The following is a 24,982-nucleotide window of genomic DNA, read 5'->3' on the forward strand; positions in this document are numbered from 1 at the left end:
CCTATGATATTTTTCTCTAGCACCTTAGGTTATAGCAGTTTACATACTATTTCTTTTTTTCTTTAAGTTATAATGTTTATTTTTGAGAGAGAGAGCACGTGCACACGTGGGGGAGGAGCAGAGAGAGAGGGGGACAGAGGATCTGAAGCAGGCTCTGCGCTAACAGCAGAGAACCCAATGTGGGGCTCAAACCCACGAACCACGAGATCATGACCTGAGCCAAAGTCGGACACCCAACTGACTGAGCCACCCAGGTGCCCCTCTTTTTTTTTTTTTTTAATTTTTTTTTTCTTTTTTCAACGTTTTTATTTATTTTTGGGACAGAGAGAGACAGAGCATGAACGGGGGAGGGTCAGAGAGAGAGGGAGACACAGAATCTGAAACAGGCTCCAGGCTCCGAGCCATCCGCCCAGAGCCTGACGCAGGGCTCGAACTCACGGACTGCGAGATCGTGACTTGGCTGAAGTCGGACGCTTAACCGACTGCACCACCCAGGCGCCCCCCCTTTTTTTTTTTTTTTTTTTTTAATTTGGGAGAGCGAGTGTGTGTAAGTGGAGTGGGGGAGAGGGGCAGAGGGAGAGAGAATCTTAAGCAGGCTCCACGCTCAGCATGGAGCCCAACGTGGGGCTTGATCCCATGACCCATGAGATCATGACCCAGTTGCCCCTCAAAGGGGATCTTAGAGCTATACTGTTTTCCAAATGACTGATATTATATAAAGAATACAATAAATAATACTGAACAATTTTAAATCTAAAAATTAGAATGCAAATACGTTTTATATTTGTATAATTGAAGAAATATTTGAGTACTATTGATTTTACTGAATGTAAGAATGGAAATTCTGTAGTCCTGAAAGAACAAGTTAAAAATTGACAGTACTATTATTTATATATAGGTGATATTGCCTTAGGTAAACAGACATTTGACACGTTGAGGAAGAAAGGGAAGGAGAAACAATGAAAAGTTGTTTTACTTAGATTGTAATAGGAACTTAGATAGTAAAGAGTTGGTTGTTAAGTGTTACTGAGCAGGATTGTGCTTTTCCTTAAGCACTTAAAAGTGAACTAATTTAGTGGAAGTTACTATTTCTATCATAGAAACAAAAATGATTATACCGATAATGTAAATTATCTTCAGTTCATTTTCTTTCACTTTAATAAAAAAAAGAAAGCTTTTGGATTTTCCACAGGATTATTATGGATTTCAAGCATGACATATTGTTGCTACTTTTAGGGAATGCAGTAGCGACGTTTGAGGTAATTTGAAAGGAAGATATATAGATGCCAGTGTCAGAAGTAGAGGCAGTTGTGATAAATTTTATTTGTCATTATTTAGCATACAGTTATAGGTTGCAGTTTTTAAAGTTTGGCATCATGGAGGATAAAGGACAAAAAGTTGCAACTGAGGTCAGTATTTCTATATGTATTTATTTACTTTTTCTGTTCACACTTGGGAAAATCTTTAAAGATCCGTTTTTACCAATAGATATTTCTGACTAGAATATAATATGAACTTACATTTTCCTGTCACTTTGTAATTTGTGTGTTTTCATATGTACTGTATTATGTCATTAACAGCTAGTAGATTATTATATTGTACTTAGGGAGTATATTTCAGAACTACTGTTTAGAAAATGTAAATATAGCTTACTCTAAAAACCATAAGTTAAGAAATTTAGTCTTTTATTTTTACAATAGAAGGAAAATTGATGTGCAGAATTTCTTAGGTACTAAGTTGTCTGTATAAATATCTATGTAAATTTTATTACAGTTTAAAAATACTGACTAAACATTTGGTCTCTTAGGACTTTTAGTAGCTGGAGATGTATCAGCAAAATACCAATATGATTATTATTATTATTATTTTAAATGTTTATTTATTTTGAGACAGATTGTGCCTGCATGCAAGTGAGGAAGGGGCAGAGAGCGAGGGAGAGAAAATCCCAAGCAGGCTGCACACTATCAGCATGGAGTCCAGCACGGGGCTCAATCCCAAAACTGTGAGATCATGACCTGAGCCAAAATCAAGAGTCAATCACCTCAGCCACCCAGGGGCTCCCAGATATTATTGTTGCAGTAGAAACAATGAGCTTCATATACAGACCTAAAGATTATACATATACATAGTAAGCTTATGGAATAAGTCTGTAGCCAGACTGATTTTCAGATTTACACACAAGGCCTTATCTAAGTCTGAAAAGATGAGTAGAGATTATTGGTATATAACGTTTTGAAGATTTCAAAACTTAGTTAATGCATATCTAATGTAATTAATGATGGTTTATACAACTAATTTCTCACTAATCCTGACTAATTTGGAGGTAGAGGTGGTAGCAGAAGTGTACATTAATGATACTTCATGTAATGTGTGTTGTTTAAAAAATGTAAGCCTTTAATTCAGAGTTGGCTGACAACGCATTATAAAGCAAGGATCTATGGAAGCTATTTTAAAGAAAATTAAAGACATCTAATTAGCATATCAGATGTACTTAATTTGTACCTTCTAGTGTGTTTGTAAAACCTTTTTGTTCTTGGGGCACCTGGGTGGCTCAGTCTGAGTGTCTTGATTTTGACTCAGGTCAAGATCCCAGGGTCACAGGATGGAGCCCAGTGTCTAGTCCCCCCTACCTTCAGGCTCCCTGGCTAAGCATAGAGCCTGCTTAAGATTCTCACCCTCTGTTCCTCTCCCCTACTTGCACTCTCACTCTCAAAATAAAAAATAAATAACTACCAAGAACCTCTTTGAACTCTAAAGAGGCTTACTAATATTTTTTTGTACAAAGTGCAAAAATATTTTAATTAAGCCATCATCCAAACTCATCAAGTTGCAGTGAATGAAGTTATGTTGTACATATGTTATAAAATGGGATTTAAAAATAATAAAACTAGGAGTGCCTGGATGGCTCTGTCAGTTAAGTGTCCAGCTCTTAATTTTGGCTAAGGTAATGATCTCATCGCTTGTGAGTTTGAGCCCTGCATCAGGCTCTGCATTGACTGTGTGGAACCTGCTTCAGATTCTCTCTTCCTTTCTCTCTTTGTCCTTTGCCTGCTCGTGCTCTCTCTCTCTCTCAAAATAAATAAGTAAACTTAAAAAAATAATAAAAAATAAGAAAACTAAAAATAAATAAATGAATAAATAAAAATAAAACTAACTTTATAAATACAAAATTTATAACAATTCAGAGGAAAAACAGTGATTGGAAAGCAAGTGCAAGTTCTATTAGAGTCACTAACCAAACCCTGAAATATCCCTTGTGCAAAGGACTTTTATTTTATTATTATTTTTTTAAATGTAATTTACTGTCAAATTGGCTAACATACAGTGTGTACAGTGTGCTTTTGGTTTTGGTGGTAAATTCCCATGGTTCATCACTTACATATAACACCCAGTGCTCATCCCAACAAGTGCCCTCCTCAATGCCCATCACCCATTTCCCCCTTCCCCAACCCTCCCATCAACCCTCAGTTTGTTCTCTGTATTTAAGAGTCTCTTGTGGTTTGCCTCCCTCCCTCTCTGTAACTTTTTTTCCCCCTTCCCTTCCCCATGGTCTTCTGTTAGGTTTCTCAATTTCCACATATAAGTGAAACATATGATATCTGTCTTTCTCTAACTTATTTCACTTACCATAATACCTTCCAGTTCCATCCACGTTGCTGCAAATGGCATGATTTCATTCTTTCTCATTGCCAAGTAGTATTCTGTTGTATATGTAAACCACATCTTCTTTATCCATTCATCAGTTGATGGACATTTGGGCTCTTTCCATAATCTGGCTGTTGTTGAAAGCTCTGCTATAAAAATTGGGATACATGTGCCCCTGTGCATCAGCACTCCTGTATCCTTTGAATAAATCTAGTAGTGCTATTGTTGGGTCATAGGGTAGTTCTATTTTTAATTTTTTGAGGAACCTCCACACTTTTCCAGAGCGGCTGCACCAGTTTGCATTCCCACCAGCAGTGCAAGAGGGTTCCCGTTTCTCCACATCCTCGCCAGCATCCATAGTTTCCTGTGTTGTTCATTTTAGCCATTCTGACAGGTATGAGGTGGTATCTCGGTGTGGTTTTGATTTGTATTTCCCTGATCATGAGTGACATTGAGCATCTCTTCATGTGTCAGTTGGCCATCTGGATGTCTTCTTTGGAAAAGTATCTATTCATGTCTTCTGCCCATTTCTTCACTGCATTATTTGTATTTCAGGTGTTGAGTTTGGTAAGTTCTTTATAGATTTTGGATACTAACCTTTTATTCGATATGTCATTTGCAAATATCTTTTCCCATTCTGTCGGTTGCCTTTTAGTCTTGTTGATTTTTTCCTTTGCAGTGCAGAAGCTTTTACTCTTGATGAGGTCCTAATAGTTCATTTTTGCTTTTAATTCCCTTGCCTTTGGAGAAGTGTCGAGCAAGAAATTGCTGTGGCCAAGGTCAAAGAGGTTGTTGCCTGTTTTCTCCTCTAGGGTTTTGATGGTTTCCTGTCTCACATTTAGGTCTTTCATCCATTTTGAGTTTATTTTTGTGTATGGTGTAAGAAAGTGGTCTAGTTTCAATCTTCTGCATGTTGCTGTCCAGTTCTCCCAGCACCATTTGTTAAAGAGACTGTCTTTTTTCCATTGGATGCTCTTTCCTGCTTTGTCAAAGATTAGTTGGCCATACATTTTGGGTTCAATTCTGGGTTCTCTATTCTATTCCATTGGTCTTTGTGTCTGTTTTTGTGCCAATACCATACTGTCTTGATGGTTACAGCTTTGTAGTAGAGGCTAAAGTCTGGGATTGTGATACCTCCCACTTTTGTTTTCTTTTTCAATATTACTTTGGATATTTGGGGTCTTTTGTGGTTCCATACAAATTTTAGGATTGCTCTAGCTTTGAAAAGAATGCCTGTGCAATTTTGATTGGGATTGCCTTGAAAATGTAGATTGCTTTGGGTAGTATTGACATTTTAACGATATTTATTCTTCCAATCCATGAGCATGGAATGTGTTTTTTGTTTTTTTCCCATTTCTTTGTGTCTTCTTCAATTTCTGCAAAGGACTTTTAGAAGTACTAGCAGTGTGGGGTACCTAGGTGGGTCAGTCGGTTGAGTGTTTGACTATTTTTTTTTTTTAATTTTTTTTTTTTTTTCAACATTTTTTATTTATTTTTGGGACAGAGAGAGACAGAGCATGAATGGGGGAGGGGCAGAGAGAGAGGGAGACACAGAATTGGAAACAGGCTCCAGGCTCTGAGCCATCAGCCCAGAGCCCGACACGGGGCTCGAACTCACAGACTGCGAGATCGTGACCTGGCTGAAGTCGGACGCTTAACCGACTGCGCCAACCAGGCGCCCCGAGTGTTTGACTCTTGATTTCAGCTTAGGTCATGATCTCATGGTTTGTGGCATTGAGCCCCACGTTGGGCTCTGTGCTGAAAGAGTGGAGCCTGCTTGGAATTCTCTCTCTCCTCTGTCCCTGCCCTTCCCTCTACTCATGGGTGCATTCACATGTGCATACTCTCTCTCTCTCTCAAAATAAATAAAACATTAAAAAAAAACAGTATTGGCAGTATGATTGGTGTATCAAATCACACATACACAAAGATTGCATTTATATATTGTTGTTATTTAATACAATAATTAAACAAATAATTGTACAATAGTTCATTATTATATGTGTTATATATTACTATATACACTCAAAGTTTATAATTTAAAAATTCAGTCAGGGGAGCCTAGCTGGCTCAGTAGATTTAGCATCTGACTCTTGATTTTGGCTCAGGTCATGATCCTGGGGTCATGGGATTGAGCCCCACATCAGGATCTGCTCTGAGTGTGGAGCCTGCTTAAGGTTCTCTCTCTCTTTCTCCCTCTGCTCCTCTCTCCTGTTCGTGCACACACATACTCTCTCTCTAAAGTGAAACAAAATAATAAAATAAAAAGAAAAATTCAGGCAAAAGTTTTAGATGAAAAAATTGAAATTAGATTAACAGAATTGTGTGTTTATGTGTGTTAGAACTGGAAGAGACTTGAAAACTCATATAAAATGTTAAATTTTAGAAAAAGAGCTTAAAATTCTTGTGGCTTATATAATGTTTAGAAACGACTTTAAAAATTTTAAGAAAATTTATTTTTTTAAATTTCTTTTCGAGAGAGAAAGAGAGAGCATGCGCGCGCGCGCGCGCGCGCGCGCGCGGCGCGCTTGCAAGCGCAAGTGGGGGTGGGGCAGAGAGCGAAGGAGACACAGAATCCAACGCAGGCTCCAGGCTCTGAGCTGTCAGCACAGAGCCTGACGCACAGGGCTCAAACTCAGGAGCCTTGAGATCATGACCCGACCCAAAGTTGGATGCTCAACCGGGTGAGCCACCCAGGTACCCCTAAATTTAAATTTTTAAAAGGAAAAGAATGCTAAATGTTTATCAGTAGGAAAATGGGTAAATAAAAGGTCTACTCATTTGATGGAACATTGGAGTTGTTAAAAGCAATGAGCTAGGTCTGTGTATCAGATGCTGAATAAAGTAAGGAAAATGCTGAATAAAGTATGCAGTTTGTTGTTATGTATATATATTAAAGTACTTATGGCTTATTATATCTATATATGTATAAAGAATTTTTAATAGTAGACTAGAAATATATACTCTAAACTCATAATAGGTTCCTACTGAGGAGGGGGAAAGGAATGGGATTTAGAGTTATGGCTTATTGGGGGACTTTGACTTTAATCACTTTAATCGTAATGTTATTCCTTTACAAAAGGGAAGATAAACAAATGTGACAAGATTGAGACTTATCAGTTCTGGGTGATGTAATCATAGATGTTATGTTCTTGGTAGTTTTGTTTTTAAAAATTTATTTTTAATGTTTATTTGTTTTTGATAGAGAGAGAGCATGAGGAGGGGAGGGGTAGAGAGAAAGAGGGAGACACAGAATCCAAAACAGGCTCTAGGCTGTGAGCTGTCAGCACAGAGCCTGACACAGGGCTCGAATTCACAAACTTCAAGTTCATTACCTGAGCCAAAGCCAGATATTTAACCATTTGAGCCACCCAGGTGCCCTGTTCTTGGTACTTTATTGAATTTTAACTTTCCATTTTTTTCCTTCAAGAAAGGAAAGGAAAAGGTGGAACTTTGTGATTATAAGACTTTATTTTCCATGTAATAAAGAAGCCCAAAAGTTGTTAGAATACTTATAAGTGGAAATATGAAATGGTCTAGGTGCTTTATTTCATCTTTGCTACTAAAGTCCTAGGGTTTAGGGTTTTCCAAAAAACTGAAATAAAAATTATTGACAGAATCTATACCAGATATAGATGTTTTTGGGTAATTGATGATGGTTGAAGTTTTTTACTAATTAAGTTTTCTACATTTTTCTTATTTTTAATATTTTATTTCTTCATTTGTTTATTTTAGAGAGAGAGCATGAGCAGGATTGAGTGGCAGAGAGAAAGAGAGAGAGAGAGAGAGAGAGAGAGAGAGAATCCCAAGCAGGCTCCACATTCAGCGTGGAGCCTGACCCAGGGCTTGTGACCTGAGCCATAATCAAGAGTCAGAGGCTCAACTGACTGGACCACCCAGCCTTCCCAGTTTTCAACATTTTTAAAAGAATATACTGGCTTTTAAAAATAATTAAAAGTATTAAATGCTATTTTCAAAAAACAGAAGAAGCCAAAACAAAGCCATCAGAATGAAATAGTGTCATTTACTTTAGTAATCAAAAAGAGTGCATTTTTCAGGTCTTAGCTGTTAAAGGTGAAAGTGGAATATCTAAGCATTCTTACTCTTCTGATCCTGCTATAAATCTGAGAGCCTCACTGAACCCCCAGTGAGTTCAGGGAGCTTAGTAACTAGAGACCTTAAAAAATGTGGGTAGCCATTTGTTGACTAGTTCATAAGGCTTTGACAGTGAATTGAATAAAGCTACATTTGTGAGAGAACTTAGCACAGTTCCTTGTTGATTATTGGTATGCAAATTTCTTAGATAGGAAATTTTAATGAAACAATAATATGGAAACCAGAGGATTAGCAATTCCTGAAAGGATAAAAAAAAGGGGAATTCGGTGGCAAGAGAAGAAAATGTAGGGAGGAGTAAAATTAAATCTTAAATATAAGATTGTTTAGAGGTTGTGTTCAATAATAATGAGAAACTGTTGTACACTTTAAAATGAAGAAACAGTATTAATCTTATAAATTAATAGAAGTGGAACATAATCTTCATTTTGGTAGATTTCTTATTTATGAATTTGCTGTGAATTTATGGTTTGCATTAAATGAAAATATTTAGTTTTACCTGTATTGTACTCCAAAACCAACCTATGTATTTGTATAATCTTAGAAATACTCGTATTTTTTTCCATTTTGAGTTTATACGTTCCTTAGGCAGAATTATAAATTAAATTGCAATTCTTTACAGTTGATCTAGTACCAATAATCATTTGATTGTATGTATTTTACTTTTCAAGTTTGTATTAGAAAAACAATCCAGTTTTTTCCTGCTGTGTGTCTCCTTTCCTCCTTCTCCAGAACACTTCACTTCTGACATTTTTGGTCATCAAATGTTGGGGAGGAGATGTGGTTTCCTCACCGCAAGCCATTCTCTGTGACACCAGCTGGGTATCCTACAATTTAACTTGTATTCTGACACTATCTACCTGCAGATAGTGTCAGATCCTATGGATTGGCGTTTCAGTCCCATAAGACTGCTCCCACCCTAGTTCAGATGCCAGTCGCAAGTAGTAAGTAGGTCACCAGATTACCCATAACTCTAATTTGGCTACAAATTGGAGGTTCCCACCATCCCCTCCTCAACTTGGATTAACTTGCTAGAGTGGCTCATAGAACTCAGAGAATCACTTCCTGTATCAGTTTATTAAAGGATATGATAAAGGATACAGATGAACAATTAGATGCAGAGATACATAAGTACCAGGTTTCAGAGGGCCCTGAGTGCAAGAGCTTCTGTCCCTGTGGAGTTGGGATGTGTCATCCTCATGCTGTGTATAGCTTGTTATCCTGAAAGCTCTCTGAACTTCATAATACTGGAATTTTTATGGAGTTTTCATTACATAGGCATGATCAGTTGATCACCCAGGAAATGACAAGGGTTTCAGGAACCCTGTGTCAGGAACCAGGGCCAAAGACCAAATATTAGAACAAAAGATGCTCCTAGTGCTCTTATCACTAAGGAAATTACAAGGGTTTCAGGAACCCTGTGTCAAGAGCTAGCTAGGGGCAGATACCAATATATATTTTTTCTATTATCTCACATACTTAAAAAAATACATTGTAACTGTATTAATAATTAAGATCTGAATTATCAAGGCAAATGTATTGATGTTGTACATGTTTGGAAATGGAAAAGCAAAATAGTAAAGATAGTACATCCTGGCTTAGAATCTGACCTTTAAAATTCATTTGAAAAGAAAGTAGGGCACTGCTGTTGTAACAGGTACATTTTTACGATCTTAGTTGCACAATAAACAAAGACTTCCTTGAATAGATTTTCCAGGAGAATCAGATGCCTATGCCAAATGTAGATTGCTGGGAACTTGCACTGCTTCCACACAGAGATAAAGTCCATCAGATGTCCTCTGGAATTCTACAGTAACACATAGTGAGAGCTAGGGAACCTGGTATTTAACTATATAACTTAATATTTCCAATTAGTAATTATATGACCTTGAGCAAGTCATCTAACTTCTCTGTTCACTATTTTCTTCAGTTTAAAATGAAGAGATTTGTACTAGATGATTTCTAAAGCATCTTCTATCTCTAAAATGCCGTAATTTCATTTCATATTAGGACTCTTGCTAATGCAGATTTACAAAAGTGAGATGGTTAATACATAAATGTATGTATTCTTTCCTCTAGGTTTGATGCTCTTATTTATATATGACAAAAAGAGATATATTATTCAAATTTTCTCTCTGATATTCATATAAAGTACTTAAGGTAATTTTTTTCAATCATTTTTTTTTCACTATTGAAAATTTTATCCTCGTATTTATGGTGCTACATTGTTTGGATTTGGAGCATATTCAATTTGAGATAGGAATTGCTAAATTTAATAAGCTAGACTTTGTTCCTTCAAGGATAGGCTCTCTCTGTTACCATGGTACTTGGCCTACTATAGGCACCAAATAATGACTATTGGATCTATTTGAATATATTATATTGCTATTTTAATGATTATGAGGTGAGGAAAGATAGTGGATCATATAACTAGAGCCATAAAGGGTGGCTTGGTTGTGAGAGCTATAAAGAAATATATAATAAAAAGTGTTCATATTAACAAAACTTAGGATGGAAGATGGAATCATGGAAAGGATAGAATTGGCCTGAAGAATAGACTAACAGAACATCATTGGTATTAATCCAAAGGAATTAGAGCCAAAATCAAAGTATGAGGAAAGCCTGTTGAGGAATGCTACTACTTAGTACATCCTCAATCTTTTTTTTTTTTTTAAGGTTATTTATTTATTTATTTATTTATTTATTTATTTAGAGAGCAAGTGCACGCACACGAATGGGGGAGGGGCAGAGAGAGAGAATCCCAAGGAGGTTCTGCACTGCCAGCACAGAGCCCGCTTTGGGGCTCAAACTCACAGACTGTGAGATCATGACCTGAGCCAAAATCAAGAGTCAGAGGCATAACCAACTGAGCCACGGAGGCACCCCTATCCTCAATCTTTGATCAACTTTGTTGATTTGTGATTTACACACAATAAGATGTATCCTTTTTAAATGTACAGTTCAGTGAGTTACAATAAGTGAATAGAATTGTATAATCATCACACAATCAAGATACAGAATATTTCCATTATCACCAACAATTCCTTGCTATCCCTTTGCAGTCAACCTCCAACCTCAACCCCTGGCCACAGTCTGCATCTGTCACTGCAAATTACTTTTGCCCTTTTTAGAATTTCATAAAAATGGATCATACAGTGTATACAGTTTTGTCTATAAACTTTTTTGTTTAATTTCTTTTTAAGATTCATTGATGTTTTACCATACATCAGTATTTCATTTCTTTTTATTGCTAAGTAGTATTCCATCATGGATGTACCACAGTATGTTTAGTAATTCACCTGTTAATGGGCATTTGGGTTATTTACAGTTTTTGAATGTTATAAATGAAATTCACATGAATAATTATATACGAGCATTATCGATAAATGTTTTCAGATCTCTTGAGTATACCTAAGAGTGGAATTTCTAGGTCATTTGAAAAGATTATTATTTTTTAAAATCAACTACCAAAGTGTTATTCAAAGTGGTTGTATCACTTAATAGTCCCACTAGCAATGTAAGACCTCTGCTCTAAACCCACTCCATTGCTTGGTAGCATCAATTTAAAAATTTTTGCCATTCTAGTAGGTACATAATGGTATCTCATTGTAGTTTTAATTTGTATTTCTGTAATGACTGTGATGTTGAACATCTTTTCATGTGCCTATTAGCCATTCATTCATCTTTTTTGATGAAATGTCTATTCAAATCTTTTGCTCATGGTTTGTCTTGTACTTACTGTGTTGTAAGAGTTCTGTATATATTCTGGACACAAAGCCATTGTCAGATAGATGTGTTGAGAATATTTTCTCCCATCAGCAGGGTTTGCCTTTATTTTTATAGTATCTTTGGAGGAACAGTTTTAAATTAATGATATCCAATTTATCCATATTTTTCTTTTATGGTTTGTGTTTTTTGTATCTAGGAAATCTTTGCATATTCCTAAGTGTCTACATTTTTCTCTTGTTTTCTTCTTGAATATTTATAGCTTTAGCTTTTATGACAGGTCTGTGATTCATTTCTAGTTAAATACTTGGTGTGAGATAAATAAGGATAGAGATTCACTTAAAAATGGAGCTCCTGGATGGCTCAGTTGGTTGAGTGTCTGACTCTTGATATTAGTTCAGGTCATGATCTCACCTTTCATGGGATCAAACCCCATGTAGGGCTCTGTGCTGACAATGTGGAGCCTGCTTAGGATTCTCTCCCTCTCAGGTACATGCACATGAACTCTCTCTCTCAAAATAAATAAACATTTTTAAAAATAAAAAAGAATACAGTTGTCTTATTCTAGAATTATTTGTTTTTTTTTTTTACCATTGTCAAGGTCATTTGACCAAATATGTATGGACTTAACTTCTGGACTATATTCTGTTCCATTGATCTGTACTTCTGTCCTGTATCAATACCAGTTTTAATTATTAGAGCTTTATAGAAAGTGTGGACTTTCAGTTTAACTTCTTTATTTTTTCTTTTCAAAATTGTTTTGGTTGTCTAAGTCCTTTGTATTTCCATAGATATTTTATTTTTAAAGTTTATTTATTTTGAGAGAGAGTGCTCATGAGTGGGGGAAGGGTAGACAGAGAGGGAGAGAGAGAATCCCATGCAGGCTCCATGCTGCCAGTGCAGAACCTGACATGGGGCTCGATCTTACAAACTGTGAGATCTGTGAGAACATGACCTGTGCTGAAATCAAGAGCTGGACACTCAACCCACTGAGCCACCCAGGTGCCCCTCCATATAAATTTTTAAATCAGCTTGTCAGTTTCTACCAAAAACCTATAGGGATTTTGCTTGGAATTGCACTGAATCTTTACATCATTTGGAAGCAAATGATAAGTGGAGGAGAAGTGAACTGACCACACATACTGCATTAAGTTCTTCCTCAAAAGAGGCTCTTGGTGGAGCATCTCCATGTTTGTAAGAGTTATGGTGGTTGATACTGTTGTTCAGATCTTCTGTATTCTTACTGGCGGGTTTTGGTGTGCATGTGTGTGTATTCTGTTAATTACTGAAAAAAGTAAGTTAAAACCTCACATTATGTCTTATGGCTTTACCTGTTGTTGTTTTTTTAATATGTTAGTTTTTGTCCCATGTGTTTTGAAGCTATGTTATTAGGCACATATTCATTTATAACTGGCTATATCTTACTGATGTATTGACTCTTTTATCATTATGGAATGTCCTTCTTTCATTCTAGAAATAATTCTTATGTAATTGTTTTTGCCTGATCATAATTTAGCCTCTCCAACCTCAGTCAGTTAAGTGTCTGACTTCAGCTTAGGTCATGATCTCATGGTTCATGAGTTCAAGCCCCACATCAGATTCTCTGCTTTCAGCACAGAGCCTGCTTTGGATTCTCTGTCCTCCTCTCTCTCTGCCCCTCCCCTGTTTGTGTTCTCTCTCTGTCTCTCTCAAAATAAATAAATAAACTTAAAACATTTTTTAGAAATTAGAAAAAAAAAAAGATCTGGGGTCGCTAGCCAGTTTGTCTTATTTTCTTCACCTTCCTGAGTCTTCTAGTACTTACTTTTTGTCTTTGGTCCAGGGTTTATAGTTATGATTAGCAGGAAGAAAAGGGTGGAATGCACTTACTCATTCTTGTCTGGAACCAGAAGTCTCATAATGATTTTTAATAAGTGTTTCTGTATTTTCTAATTTTGTTTATTTGCCCTAATTATTTTGTTTTTCAGGCAAATGAAGATAAAACAATGTCCGCCAACCTAAAATACCTTTCCTTGGGAATTTTGGTCTTTCAGACTACCAGTTTGGTTCTAACGATGCGTTATTCTAGGACTTTAAAAGAAGAGGGACCTCGTTATCTATCTTCTACAGCAGTGGTTGTTGCTGAACTTTTGAAAATAATGGCCTGCATTTTATTAGTCTACAAAGATAGCAGTAAGTTTTTTGGTTTTCTGTTCTCAAGTCATTGCAATTTACTTGATTATTTTGGTGTTATTTACATATGATATATATATATATACATACATACATTCATATGTATACATATACATATATATATACACACATATATGTATATTGTTAACTACGCATTTGAACACTATTGCCTTATCTAATGTCCTACTATTACAGACATTTCAATATTTTTCATTTTCTTAAGACAATTTTAGTCTAGTAACGAAGACATTTTATTCTGATCTATATCATGATTCATGTCTTCCAGTTAATGCTGTAAATATGAAATATAGCTTCTTGCATTTATAATAATTTGAGAATAAGTAAATTCTATATAGTTCTGTAACTTTTAGAAATTTAGAGAAGTCACAATTTTTTACTAAAGTCAAGCCTTTTTATATTATTTGTTGCATTGGTTAGTCTAGTGGTGACTAATTTGATACATTTTAAGAAAAAAACAACTTTATTGAGATATAATTCATATACCATATAATTCACAGGTTTTGAAGTATAAAATTCTGTGTTTTGGGGTATATTGCATTATTCTTTGAAATTGTAGTACAATATATTTTTACACACATATATATCATAAAATTTGCAACTTTAACCACTTTTAAGTATAATTCAGTGGCATTAATTATATTCACAATGTTGTGCAACCACTAGCACTATTTCCAAAACTTCATTCACACCAAATAGAAACTCTGTAACCATTAAATAATAATTCCCATTCCCCTTTATCTTCAGTACTTGGAAACCTCTATTCTACTTTCTGTCTCTATGAATTGGCCTGTTATAGATATTCCATCTAAGTAGAATCATACAATATTTCTCCTTTTATGTCTGGCTTATTTTAGACAATGTTTTCAAGTTTAATCCATGTCGTAACATGTATCAGAACTTTATTTCTTTTTTTTAATGTTTATTTTGAGAGAGAGAGACATACACACAACATGCACCAGTGAGGGCAGATGGGGGAGGGCCAGAGAGAGAGGGAGAGAGAGAATCCCAAACAGGCTCCATGCTATCAGCGCAGAGTCCCATGCAGGGCTCGATCACACGATCTGTGAGATCATGACTTGAGCCAAAATCAAGAGTCAGATACTTAACCATGTGAGCCACCTAGGCACCCCAGAACTTTATTCCTTTTTATGACCAGATAATATTTCATTGTATGTATGTGTGTGTGTGTGTGTGTGTGTGTGTGTGTGTGTGTATAACATTGTAGCCATTAATGTATTGATGGACACTTAAGTTTTTTCCACCTTTTGGTATTGTGAATAACGCTGCAATGAATACTGAATAATTAATACTGCAATAGAGTCATAAGTCTCTGCTCAAGTCCTTGCTTTCATAACTTTTGAGTATATACATTGGAGTATAATTGCTTGGTCACATGGTAATTCTGCATTTAACATTTTGAAGAGCCACCAAACTTTTCCACAGCTACTACAACATTTTGTATTCCCATTGGCAATGTCCGAGGGATGAAAATTCTCTACATTCTTACCAACACTTGTTATTAAAAAAAAAAAATGTTTAGGGGTGCCATGTGGCTCAGTCAGTTGAGTGACCACTTCTTGATTTAGGCTTATGTCATGATCTCACAGTTGTGAGATTGAGCCCCATGTCAGGCTCTGTGCTGAAAGCACAGAATCTGCTTGGGATTTTCTCTTTCCCTCTCTCTCTGCCCCTCCCCACCCCCATATGTGTGTCCATCCTTTTTCTCAAAATAAATAAATAAAATAAAATAAAAAATGTATAGCCATTCTAGTAGGTGTGACATTGTATCTTATTATGGTTTTGATTTGATTTTCCCTAATGACTAATGACGTTGAACATCTTTTCATGTGCTTATTGACCATTTGTTTATCTTTAGAGAAATGTCTGTTCAAGTCTGCTGCCTATTTTTTAAATTGTTCATAAATTTAGTATACTTTTGAATCTATTACGGTGGCCATTGTGGCTGTAGCATATTGATCAAGGATAAGAATGGAACAAAGAGAGATTGAATTGGCATTCAGAAAGTGCAATGCAGCTTTGTAGGCTACAGATATGACCATAAAAGCAAAAAGAAATAATTGAAATGTTTAAAATATGTCCCATTTTGTGCATGGAAAGACCAGTACAGTAGAGGAGATGCAAGAATAGGTTCAAGAAATCATATATGGAAGCTATGGCACTAGTCCAGGCAAGAAGATAATGATAGCTTAGATGACATTGGTAGAGAAGAGATGATGTTTATGCGACATTGTTCTCTGAACAGGAGGTATACGCAGAACCACCTCCAAAGGCTGAAGGAACTCAAAGACTAAAGAAAAAGGCTGACAAATCCAGCTTGATGAGGGTGTCTTTGGTAACTGCAAGAGGAGTAGATCTCTGCAACAACCATCTCCCTTAAGGCCTGCTTTTATCGCCCTAGAGGTTGGGGAGTACATGTTGGAGGCCATCCAAGAGGAAAATGTTTAAGAATGGGTGTGTGTCATGGGACACCTGGGTGGCTCAGTTGGTTAAGCATCCAACTTCAGCTCAGGTCATGATCTCACAGTTCCTGAGTTCGAGCCCCGCATCGGGCTCTGTGCTCACAGTTCAGAGCTTAGAGCCTGCTTCGGATTCTGTGTCTCCCTCTCTCTCTGCCCCATCCCCACTCATGCTCTGTCTCTCTGTCTTAAAAGTAAATAAAACATAAAAAAAAAAAAAAAAGAAAAAAGAAAAAAGAATAGGTGTGTGTCAGTCATATCTCCAAGACAGATCATATCATGGACGTTATATCCTAAGGATGTACTTAAAAGTGTGATTTGTTTTTTAATGTTTATTTATTTTTGAGACAGAGAAAGACAGAGCATGAACGGGGAAGGGTCAGAGAGAGGGAGACACAGAATCCAAAGCAGGCTCCAGGCTCCGAGCTGTCAGCACAGAGCCCAACATGGGGGGCTCAAACTCATGGAGTGTGAGATCATGACCTGAGCTGAAGTCGGATGCTTAACCGACTGAGCCACCCAGGTGTTCCAAAAGTGTGCTTAAACAAAAGGAAAGAATGTGTGTGTGTGTGTGTATGTGTGTGTGTGTGTGTGTGTGTGTGTGTGTTGGGGAGGCGGGTATTTACGGCAGATTGTCCAAGATGGCATTGATTTAGTTCACACAGATTTTTAAAAAAATTTTTTTAATGCTTATTTATTTTTGAGAGAGAGAGAGAGACAGACAGAGTGAGAGTGGGGAAGGGGCAGACAGAGAGGGAGACACAGATTCTGAAGCGGGCTTCAGGCTGTCAGCCCAGAGCCCGATGTGGGGCTTGAACTCACAAATGGCGAGATCATGACCTGAGCTGAAGTCAGACACTTAACCAGTTGAGCCACCCAGGTGCCCCGGTTCACACAGATGTTGGTTTTTTTGTTTTTTGTTTTTTAATTTTTTTTAATGTTTATTTATTTTTGACAGAGAGACAGAGCATGAGTGGGGGAGGGGCAGGGAGAGAGGGAGACACAGAATCCGAAGCAGGCCCTAGGCTCTGAAGGGTCAGTACAGAGCCCAGCGCGGGGCTTGAACTCACAGATGGTGAGATCATGACCTGAGCCAAAGTCTGACACTCAGCCAACTGAGCCACCCAGGCGCCCCACACAGATGTTTTTAAACTATAGTTGACATGACTTGCTAGCAGAGTAGGTGTGTGAAGATCAAGGAAATGGAGAATCCAGTCTGAGGAATAATTCCCAGGTTTTTAGGTTAAATTAAAAAAAAATTGTTTTAATTAAAAAAAATTCTAGATAAAGATTGACATTTATGACTTTGGTACTGTGAATTATTTCAAATAAGATACAAAGAATACAAATGAACATTTTAAAACATTTTTTTTTAACATATATTTATTATATTATTGAGAGACAGAGACAGAGCATGAGTGCGGGAGGGGCAGAGAAAAAGGGAGACACAGGATCCAAAGCAGGCTCCAGGCTCTGAGCTGTCAGCACAGAGCCTGGCGCAGGGCTCGAACTCACAAACCAGGAGATCATGACCTGAGCCAAAGTCAGACACTCAACCGACTGAGCCACCCAGGCGCCCCACAAATGAACTTTTAAAAAATGGATGACTTGGGGTACATTAAAATGAAAAAATGCCTGTATATAAAACCAAATGAGAAGATAAACCAGAGATTGAGAGAAGATATTAACATCACATGTATCCACCAATAATGAACATCCAGAACATCAAAGAACTTACATAATTCAATAAGGAAAAGACAAGCATCTCAACAGAAAAGTGGACAAAAGATATAAATAAGCAGTTTACAGAAGAGAAACCTGGGGCTCTTGGTGGCTCAGTCAGTTAAGTGTCCAATTTCAGGTCAGGTTCATGAGTTCATGCCCCACGTTGAGTTCTGTGCTGACAGCTCAGAACCTGGAACATGCTTCAGATTCTCTGTTCCTCTCCTGCTTGTGCGCACATGCTCTCTCTCTGTCTCTCTCTGTCTCTCTCTCAAAAATAAATAAAAGGGAGAGAGAGAGAGAGAAACCTGAATGGCCAATAAATATATTGAAAAATTTCTAAAATATAAATAAATATATTTATATAAATATATAACAATATATAAATATAGATCAACCTTACTAGCAAGCAGAGAAATCAAATTAAAGCCACAGACGCAATTTCAATACCCTCAGATTGGCAAAAAGAAAAAGCCTAACAATACCAGGAATTGGAAGGAATAAGGAACAAGACCTTCCCTGAACTCCTGTTGAGAAAAATATGTCACAGCATTAATTATTTTAAATTTTAATATAATTTTTAAAATGTTTAAATAAGCTAATATTTTAGATTTTTTTTCTGCTAAATCTAAGAAGAAATCTTTTGGTAACTTTTAGTTACCTTTTATTTTACTATTATTATTTTAGGGTAAGGAAAGGATAAATATCACATACTAATCTTTAAACATTTTTTCCATTAAAAAAAGTTTTCATAATCAAACTTTTCAAGTTTTATGTTAGGAGAGAAAATCAGCTATGAAGTGTCATTATTGGTAAAGTAGTAGGATCCTTAGATTTCTCCTGTCTTTAAGGGTTTATGTATCTCTTAAAGTTCTTTGGACATTTTTTTTTTGTGATTAGGACTGTAGGCTGGCTAGCTTGAAGTCCATTTCCAACCCCTTTCTCCCTTTGTTGTTTCTAATATGGAGACTATGAAAGAAAAGACAATATTGCCCAGCTCCCTTGCTGCAGGGGGTAGCTGTGCAACAAAATCCTGGTCTGTGACAGCAAAAGAAGATGCCCACTAGGTCACTGTATCCTCCTGTTCTTTCTTGCTGCCTAAAAACAAGAACCAGACACAATTGCGGTGATCATGTGGTGACCTTGTTGCAATAATCATGTAGACAATAGATGAGAAGCATGAAGGTAAAAAGCCAATATAAATGGAGAGTGAGCTTAGGACCCTGATGTCATCACTGAGCTGCTTTGGACCTGGCCCTGGCCCTTTGAGGATGAGACAGGTCCCTTTGAGGTTGAGCCAGTATTCACTGGGTTTTCTGTTGTTTGCAGCCAAACCCACTCCTTAGTTGTTTTACTGTCTTTTTATGATTAAAGTCTTCACAATTATTAATTGGCTTGAATGGCTGGTGATAAATGGAATGCACAAAATACAAGTTTTTATAATGTTGCTACTATAGAGTAAGAATACTTAGCTAAAAATTTAATACTTGGAGCGTTTGGTTATCATAAATATATATGTGCAGATATATATGTATACATATATGTAAATACATATAATCAATTTGCTTATGTTTCCTAATGAAAGAGTATAAGGATAATGTTCTTAATATGCTATGTTATAATATTTAACTTTTGAAAAATTAGTATCATTAAAGGTATATTTCAGACCTAAAAGTATCTTAACATGTAGGCCTGTTTCCATTTTTTATAGGTGAGAAAACTGAGGCCTTGAGAGAGAGTATGTAACTTATTCAGAGTTACTTAATTATTGGTTTTACCCATTTCATGTGTTTTCTAGAATGTAGTCTAAGAGCACTGAATCGAATACTGCATGATGAAATACTTAATAAACCTATGGAAACTCTGAAACTTGCTATTCCATCAGGGATATATACTCTTCAGAATAACTTACTTTATGTGGCACTATCAAATCTGGATGCAGCTACTTATCAGGTACTTAAAATATATTTCTAGTAGTTCTTTTAAGAAGCAAATAAACAAACAATAATATTAGCTCTTTTCTTTTTCAGGTCACATATCAGTTGAAAATTCTTACAACAGCATTATTTTCTGTGTCTATGCTTAGTAAAAAATTAGGTGTGTACCAGTGGCTCTCCCTAGTAATTTTGATGACAGGAGTTGCTTTTGTACAGGTAACTATTCAAGATAAGTACACCTTTCATTTTTATCACAGTTTCAAAACCTTATTGTGCATGGAGGATACATTTGTTATTTGTTGAAGCAAGTAAATTTTATTCTCACAACTGACATATTTTGAGGGCTTCCTTTGAGTAAGATACTACATCAGGACTGCAACTAATGAGAAATAAAAGTCTTATATAAGTTATTTTACTTATTAGTCTTATACTCTGTAGGTCCATCGGTGTTGTTGCAAATGGTAAGATTTCATTCTTTTCTGTACCTGAGTAATGTTCAATTGTATTTATATACCATATGATTTCACTCATCTGTGCATTTAAGAAACAAAGCAAAGAAAAAAAGAGACAAACCAAAAACAGACTCCTAACTATACAGAATAAACTGATAGTTACCAGAGAGGAGACAGGTGAGGAGGATGGGTGAAATAGGTGTAGGGGATTAAGAGTACACTCCTCTTAATGAGTTCTGAGTTATGTACAGAATTGTTAAGTTACTATATTGAACACCTGAAACTAATATAACACTGTATGTTAACTATACTGGAATTTAAACAAGGGAATGAATGAATGAATGAATGAATGAATGAATGAATGAATGAATGAATGAAATTTTTAAAATTAAAATAAGTAAAAATCAAATTATCTGACACAAATCTAGTTAGGGAAATAAAATCGTACATAAAACAACACTGATTTTTACTGGATGTCTGGAGCCTTTGAGATTATTTTATTAAAAATTTTTTTTAAGTTTTACTGATTTATTAGAGAGAGAGAGAGAGAGAGAGAGGGAGAGAGAGAGAATCCCAAGCAGGCTCCACACCAGCAGCGCAGAGCCTGATGCAGGGCTCAAACTCACAAACTATGAGCCAAAGTCAGACACTTAACCAGCTGAGCCATCCAGGCGCCCTGCATTTGAGGTTATTAATTACTCCCTTCTTATGGTTCATCAGCTTCCCTGATACCATTCTTTCCTGGTTCTTCTCATCTTCCTAATAATTCTTTATTGGGCTCCTTCCTGGGGTCCTTTTCCTTGATATTGGGGTCGCTGGTAGGCTTGTTATTTCCCTTAAATTATGTCCTTATTTTTGGAGACTTCATTCTGTAGGTTTTTATTAACACATATATGCTCATAGTTCCTTGGTCTGTGTCTCACCCATAATTTCAGATTTGTACATCTAAAAACCTGTTGGACATCTTAGTTCAGTTATTCAATAGGCTTTATAAACTGAGCATATCCAAAACTAAACTTTACCTTTTCCTCCACCGAAACTATTCTTGCTTGTATTTTTTTCCCTCATTATTTACTCTGCCTGGGAGTTGTCTTAACTCTTCCTTCTGCCTGTACATCTATTCAGTCACTAAGACTTTGCTATTGCTGCTTTGTAATGCTTCTTGATTCTGTCCTTCTCTGTCTCTTCCCTGGTTCATGTCGTCTTGTTTCTCATGTGATCATTTGCCTTCTGATTTTTTTTACTTCAGTCTTATCCATCCCTCGAAATTCAAACTCCAGTAGTCACCACTATGGTTTATCTGAAAACAAATCCAATCATGCCAATTTCCTGCCATCCAGAGCCCTCCTCCCCGATTACTTTCTCCAGGGGTGCTATGTCTATCTTGAATAAATATTTCTGTTATTTATTTTTTTTAAATGTTTATTTATTTATTTATTTTGAGAGAGCAAGTGAGCAGAGGAGGTGCAGAGAGAGGGAGAGAGAAAGAATCCCAAGCAGGCTTCATACTGTCAGTACAGAGCCCAGAGCAGGGCTTGAATCCACAAACCATGAGATCATGACCTGAGGCAAAACCAAGAGTAGGACTTAACCAACTGAGCCACCCAGATACCCCTAGTTAATATATTTTAAAATGGGTGTTACAAAAATATAACTGCCATTTCAAACCCATATTTTCATAGATATTGCTAAGGATAAGCTAAAATATCAAGGGGTCTCTGGGTGGCTCAGTTGGTTGAGTGTCCGACTTCAGCTCAGGTCATGATCTCACAGTACATGAGTTGGAGCCCTGCGTTGGTCTCTGTGCTGACAGTTCAGGGCCTGGGGCCTGCTTTGGATTCTGTCTCCCTCTCTCTCTGCCCCTCCCATCTCTCTCTCTCTCTCTCTCTCTCTCTCTCTCTCTCTCAAAAATAAATAAATATTAAAAATTTTTTAATTAAAATATCAAGTAAGAGTTCAGGTGGAACACAGATTTAACAAAAGCCATGAAGATAATTTCAGGAACACTGAACTATGGGATAAAGCCCACAGTGGTTAACATGATACCATATGGGACTTCCATAATAACCAACAGCTCCAGAATCATTTTTGCTGCTCCAACAGTTCACACTTTGAATTTCTACAACTGAACTGCTTATAGAAGCTGTTTTGTGCATCTGTGCATTTACTCATTCTCTTTCTCTTTTTTAGGGAATTTTTTGAAATTGTAAGTTGTAACAGTAATATCACTATGGGAAAAAAATAAAATGATTCTAAGATTTTCTTTCAAAAGCTCTCCTCTGCAATCCCCAAGAATGGTATTGGTTGCATTTTTATCTTAAGGTCTGAGAGTGCACTCTAAATATGTACTTTGTAAAATATCATAAGAATAAACTACAGTTTTGTTTTTCTTTTTGTTCAGTGGCCCTCAGATTCTCAGGAGCTTGATTCTAAGGAACTTTCAGCTGGCTCTCAATTTGTAGGCCTCATGGCAGTTCTCACAGCATGTTTTTCAAGTGGCTTTGCTGGGGTTTACTTTGAGAAAATCTTGAAAGAAACCAAACAATCAGTTTGGATAAGAAACATTCAACTTGGTAAGTTTTAAATGCTTTCTAAAGTTATCTTTTTTTCATAATATTTTTTAATGTTAGACTTAAAGATTACTATATATCTTTAAATAAATAAGCCTCCCATAAAATCTCACTGATACAAATGTCTGGCAAGGGGCACCTGGGTGGCTCAGTTGGTTAAGCATCCGACTCTTGATTTTGGTTCAGGTCATGATCTCATCATAGTTGTGAGATGGAGCCCTAGAGTTCTCCGTGCTGGCCATGGGAGCCTGCTTAAGATTCTCTCTCTCCCTCTCTTTGTATCCCTCCCCCCCAGAAACAATGTATTTAAAAAACAAACAACACCAAAAAGCATTGTGTTTTAAATGAATGCCTGTTATTCAAGAATATGGAATTTTAGGTCTGTGACATAAGGGTATATATATATAGCCTATTTCTGTCCTCACTATTTGAAGACTTAAGAACTTTATTCTTGGTTGCTCCAATTCTCAGAGAAGATGTTACAAATAACATACTCTCTTCCTGGGGGGATAAGGAGATTAAGATACTTGACAAATGTCAATTATATGATATAGTATTATCAACTATAGTCACCATATTATATTTCAAATCCTCAAGACGTGCACTTTAAATACCTTACACAATTTTACTTGTCAATTTTACCTCAATAAAGCTGAAAAAGAAAAAAAAAGAAACTTAATAGAGGAAGTTTGAAATGATGAAACTTTCATCTTTGTTTTAAAATCTTAGTATACCTTTTTATTTCAAAATATTTTGTTTTAGCTTTTAAATTCTGTAACATTTAAAAAAAAATTTTTTTTTCAACGTTTATTTATTTTTGGGACAGAGAGAGACAGAGCATGAACGGGGGAGGGGCAGAGAGAGAGGGAGACACAGAATCGGAAACAGGCTCCAGGCTCTGAGCCATCAGCCCAGAGCCTGACGCGGGGCTCGAACTCACGGACCGCGAGATCGTGACCTGCCTGAAGTCGAGCGCTTAACCGACTGCGCCACCCAGGCGCCCCTCTGTAACATTTTTTTAACTGAAGGTAATAGTTTATAACAAACAAAAAGACTTCACATACTTAAGGATTTCATTTGAACAAATATTTAAACTATTACAGTATTACAGCGTTTAATTTCTCATACAAAAATTCCAGATATAGTATTCTAGGTATATATTAATTTTGGAAAATGCTACATGTGAGAGACAGCTTCACTGCAAATCAATCATTCTATTTCAAGTCTCTATTCTTGTGACTTTGGAGCTCATGTTTGAAAACTGTTTTTTGTTTTGTTTTGTTTTTTTGTCTACAACAACTTAACAAATTTACCGTGTCTCTCCTGGTAGCAGTCAGGCCCTCCACAGTGAATGTCTGTACCCCTAATGGCCTATATTTTAAGTCAAACATTCCCAAACAACCTCTAAGCCTTAGTCCATTTTTCCAGCTGTTTTCCAGTAATGTGGTAACAAACTGAACCTTTATATTTATCACAGGATTTGTTTGTTTCTCTGCAAAATTTTATAAATGTATCAAGTTTTCTGTTTTTTGTTTTATGTTTTTTAAGAATATTCAAAGTAGGAGCACGTGGGTGGCTCAGTAGGTTAAGCATCGGACTCTTGATTTTGGCTCAGGTCATGATCTCACGGTTCGTGAGTTCGAGCCCTGCATTGGGCCCTCTGCTGTCAGCACAGCCTGCTTCAGATCCTCTGTTTCCCTTCTCTCTTAATAGCATTTCTCAAGTATCAAACTATCAACAATTAGCAAATTGATAAGGTCCAACATTAGCCAGAGAGTGAAGAAATAGGAACTCTTATTACCTATGGTTGCCAGGAGTATAGATTGATATAACCTTATTGGATCTCAATTTGGGGGTGTTTAACAAAATTTTATATAAATGCTTTGATGCAAAAATTCCACTTCTGAATAAGAATTTATCCTATAAGTATACTTACACAAGAGCACAAAGATAGATCAAGGTTATTCATTTTAGCATTGGTTACAATTGTAAAAAATAGACATGTCGATATTGCTTAAATAAATTGTCCGTATGATTAAATAGTGCAGTGATTAGGATCATGGAGTCCAGAGCCACACTGCCTGGGTTCAAATCCTGAGTCCATCACTTACCAGCAGTGTGAGCTCAGACAAGTTTAACTTCTCTGT

The 24,982-nt window shown here is 36.5% G+C and overlaps 1 protein-coding gene across 2 annotated transcripts in view; it reads left to right on the forward strand.

The window, feature by feature from the left end:
• The window catches only part of SLC35A3 (solute carrier family 35 member A3), a 54,244-nt gene that overhangs the window by 16,416 nt on the left and 12,846 nt on the right, over window positions 1–24,982 (forward strand). Inside the window, exons 1-5 of one of the 2 annotated variants that reach the window (XM_043575657.1) lie at window positions 9,800–9,918; window positions 13,452–13,656; window positions 19,675–19,829; window positions 19,907–20,029; window positions 22,667–22,838. In XM_043575657.1, the coding sequence (XP_043431592.1) occupies window positions 13,470–13,656; window positions 19,675–19,829; window positions 19,907–20,029; window positions 22,667–22,838 (637 nt within the window). In that variant the 5' untranslated portion in view covers window positions 9,800–9,918; window positions 13,452–13,469. Of the gene's footprint in view, window positions 1–9,799; window positions 9,919–13,451; window positions 13,657–19,674; window positions 19,830–19,906; window positions 20,030–22,666; window positions 22,839–24,982 lie in introns of those variants that run through there. The other variant, XM_043575658.1, reaches the window with a different exon arrangement.

The sequence above is a fragment of the Prionailurus bengalensis genome, chromosome C1 (genome assembly GCF_016509475.1).
Source record: "Prionailurus bengalensis isolate Pbe53 chromosome C1, Fcat_Pben_1.1_paternal_pri, whole genome shotgun sequence".
NCBI lineage: Eukaryota > Metazoa > Chordata > Mammalia > Carnivora > Felidae > Prionailurus > Prionailurus bengalensis.